Source organism: Muntiacus reevesi, chromosome X, assembly GCF_963930625.1.
Source record: "Muntiacus reevesi chromosome X, mMunRee1.1, whole genome shotgun sequence".
Classification (NCBI taxonomy): Eukaryota; Metazoa; Chordata; class Mammalia; order Artiodactyla; family Cervidae; genus Muntiacus; species Muntiacus reevesi.
Window position 1 is genome coordinate 102056511 of NC_089271.1, and position 3969 is coordinate 102060479.

Here is a 3969-nt window from a genome sequence, read left to right on the forward strand (position 1 = left end):
GACTCTTGTCCTTAAACTGGGTAAGCACAAATACACGTGTGATCAATGTCATTCACAAAGTTAGATACTGAAGTTTATTAAGCCTTAAACTGAAATACACATTTGAAAAATTCCTAAAGAAAACAGAGATCAATCTGCATGTCATCGCAGAGACCAGGAACCTAAAGATGCTACACACCAGGTTCCCCAAGTGGCTCAGGCCATCACTCCTGAGAAGGCTGACTACTCCCTCTTCAATCACAGAGGGACGTATCAGCCCGGCTGCTGCTCTGGCTCAGGGTCGCCCTACCTCCTCCCTCACATCCTCTGCAGAAGGGAGTGGGAAGGACCTAAAAGCCCTTTGGTTGACCCTGAGCAGATACTCCGTGAATTTCTCCTTGCTGGTCTCCGCAAAGGCCCGGGGACCCCACAGGAACTCGTATTGAGCAGGGGCGCTGTCAGGCACCTGCCGGTACTCCAGGTACCCCTCCCGCACCCACACTTGGGTCAACAGCTCCCTAGGCTCCCCAAAGATGGAATGCTCCCTCCCAACATACACACCCATCTTGGTGAGTGCTCCCCAGATCTCCTCCTCAGGGCCGTGATCCCTATTCTGGAGGATCAGGCTGAGGACCACCACCAGGAGGCCGGCCTTGGGCAGGCCCTGCCCACCTCTCTCCACTGCATCACAGGTGAGGCCCAGGCAGGGAACCATGATGTAGACGTGCTTCCTGGGGTCTACCTCCTTCACATCCACGCCAAAGACCAGCAGAACGCACTCAACTGCTTGGCGGAAGACCACTGGGTAGTGCTGCTGGTTATCCCTGAGGACCGTATTCAGCAATTCGGCATCGGAGGTTGGCTCCTTGGTTCGATACTTGCGGAGTAGGAACTTCACCATGTTAGCCACCATTTTATTCAGAGCTTTCTGGGGCAAGGCCTCTTCAGCGGCAGAGGAGGAGACTGGTGGGGAGGAGGCCAAGGGGGGTGCAGCTTCCCCCCCCTCAGCCCCCAAGAGCTGTGCCTCCTCCAGGCCCTGGGCCTCGCCTGGGTCCTGAAGGTCTTCCTTGGGCTTGCTCAGCTCACTCATCTTGACCACGAGCACAATGCCTGGGATCAAACCACAGATAGGAGTGAGGCAGGGGACATTGTGGACCATGGGTCTCAGCTAAGAAATATACCCTGGGTGGTCGACACAGGCCACTAACAGGTCTCCTCTTTCGAGGTGCTCTCGTCCTCACAGGGCCTCTCCTCCTGGGCAGTCTGACTCCTGGCTACCTGAAGGAGGAGGGCAGTGGCTCCCCTGCATGCAGCCAGCACAGCCAGAGGTTCTGGGGCTGACACAGTGCGGGAATTAGGGCTTTGTGGGGTTCCCTCTGTTCTGGGATGGGGAACCTCTGGTGCTCATTCAGGGCACCCTCCTCACCTTGACTCCTGGTACTGCCTGGACCTCCTCTGCTCTCAGACCTCTGGACACAGGCCTCAGACCTCTGCTCTTGCCTCCTGGTTCCTGGAGTGAGAAAAATGGAGGGGGCCCCTCGGGGGTAGATTCTGCACAGCCCTGGACTCTGAGGTTCCCCCCCCCCAGCTGTGGGGGAAGTGGTTCCCTTGTCGCTCCCTTGTAGGGCCCACCTTTCCCCTGCCACGGCCTGGACCCTGCCCTTTGGGGGCCTGCAGAGTAACTCAGAACAAGACCCGAGTCTGAAGAGAAAGTGCTAAGGGGCCCCACATGTGGTCACACCTGCCCAGGGCCTCCTGCGGGTTGTACCTAGGCTGGGGAGATGCTCGGTCCTCACCTCACGTCCAGCCTAGACTCCCAGCACTGACCACAAGAGTGGGTTCAGCTCTGTCCATGGAGTTCACCCTCTGTGAATCTGAAGCCTCCACCCTCCGACTGAACATCTCATCTCCCGAGGCCCCTAAGCCAGAGGTCGACAAACTGCTCATCCTGTTCAATCTGCTCTGGGACCTCTAAGACCCCCATCAAAGGCAAGGATCCCTCTCTGTGTTGGGGTCTAACTGCCTCAGTCCTTCCCCGCCTGGAGCCTAGATTCCAGGCAGGACCTGGAATTGGCCCGTCCTCCATTTTGAGCCTCCACCGCTCTCACCCGGTTCCAGTCTCTCTGAGACCCGATGTCAGGAAATGCAGCACAAGGTCGTCCTGCCTGGGGAATACCAGGGTCCCCTCTTTTCTGGGGTCCGGATCCCCTCACTCCTCCCTCAGGGTCCTTACGTTGACTCCCGGTAGGACCGGGGCTCGGTCCTCCCCCAGTTTGAGGCCCGGTTCCTCACAACAGGTCCCCAGTCTCTCTTGAGACCCGGATGTCAGAAAGTCAGGACAGGTGTAGTGTGCTCTTCTCACCCCCAGGGTCTCCCAGGGCTGATGACAGGGGCGGGGATCTGTGGGGTTCCATCAGCCCTCCCTGGGGGTCCCCTCAATCCTCCCTCAGGACCTTACCTTGTGTCCGAGTAGAGCTTCAGAGTCTCTCCTCTCCCCAGCTGAGGCCCCGCCCCTTATATGAGGTGCCCAGTCTCTCTGAGACCCGGATGTCAGGAAGTCAGACCATGCCTGTGGTTCTCATCCTACCTCAGGGTCGCCAAGGACCGACAACAGAGACAGCTTTCTTTGAGGCCAAGGGTCCCTTAGTCCTCCGTCAGGGACCTCAACTTGTTACCCTACAAGTCCTGGAATTCTCCTGTCTGTCCACCTGAGGCCCTGCCACCTATAGCAGGTCCCCAGTCTCTCTGAGACCCGGATGTTAGGAAATGCGGCATGTGCTCATCCCACCCTATGTGCTCCCTGAGCCCACTCTGTGATGGGGTCCAGGATCCCCTCAGTCCTTCCTCAGGGTCCTCACCCAGACTTCTTCAGAACCTAAAATCCTCCCTTTCTCCTTCTAAGGCCCACCCCTTATATCTGGTCCCCATTCTTTCAGAGACAGGGATGCCAAATTTCGGGACATGCTGCCAAGTGCTCGTGCCGCCATAAGGGATGCCTAGGGATGACAGAAGGGGTGGGATCCATGGGGTCCTTGTGTCCTCCTCAGGGTCCTTGTGTCCTCCTCAGGGTCCTCATCTTGAGCTCTGCAAGGTACAGGATGTCCCTGAGTTGACCCAAGGGTGGACCCTCACACCAAAGCCCTCATTGCCCTGAGACCACAGCTTCCAGAGCTGCTGGTCTCCTGGAGCAGCAGAATGGCTTCTACGAAGCACATGTGAGGTGCACACTGGGATATGAGAGCCCGTGGTGCTGGGGTTTCACCCTCCAGGGACTGGACAAACTCCATATCTGTCATCATTAGTTCCCCCACTAAGTAAAATACATGGCCCTGGAACCAGAGGGAACAGTGACCCCACCTACCACCACTCCCAGTGACCCACAGGGGAGGTTGTGCTTCTTGGCCCCCGTGTAGGTTCTGAAGTTCCTCAGTGGGGCTATCTAGCCATTAGCCACTTCTAGCTATTTACATTTGACTTCACATTATGTTAAGGCAGAAGGCCAGGCCCTGGGACACACTAAGTACATTGGAGTTCACACTACCCAGCCTCATGTGGCTACTGGTCACTCTATTAATGGTGGTGACAGGACATGCTCTTCCCAAAGGAAGATGGTTCCCCCGGGAGATATCATAACAGTCCTACTGACCTATGAGCCATGGTTCCCACCTGGTACTTTGCGCTCCTCTCCGCAGAGTTTCAGGCACCAGTTCCCCATCCAGATGTCTCCTCTTCTCCTGACCCAGCCCTGCCATGTGACAAAGGGAAAGGGAGAGAAGGATGGAACTCAGAAGGAGGGCAGAGGGAGAGGACTGTGTGGTCCTCATGTGATTCTGGCTTGAAGTTCAGCTCCAGACTCCTAGGCTGCATCCCTGCCCCTTGCTCCCAGGGCTCTCCACCCTCCTCAGTCCCTCTGGCTGTACCACCCCCAAGATACCATCTGCAGTGCCCAGAATCCAAAAGGCTCCTTCCTCTTCCACCCTGTCTACATCA

The 3969-nt window shown here is 57.0% G+C and overlaps 1 protein-coding gene across 1 annotated transcript; it reads right to left on the reverse strand.

The window, feature by feature from the left end:
* Positions 1-274: 274 nt before the first annotated feature.
* Positions 275-3275, reverse strand: LOC136154634 (melanoma-associated antigen 8-like). Its single transcript, XM_065916836.1, has 5 exons — positions 3129-3275; positions 2213-2359; positions 1406-1489; positions 1188-1257; positions 275-1089 (listed from the first exon to the last, which is right to left on the reverse strand). Exons 1-5 carry the CDS (start codon positions 3273-3275, stop codon positions 275-277), a joined length of 1263 nt encoding a protein of 420 aa, XP_065772908.1.
* Between the last annotated feature and the right edge of the window lie 694 nt (positions 3276-3969).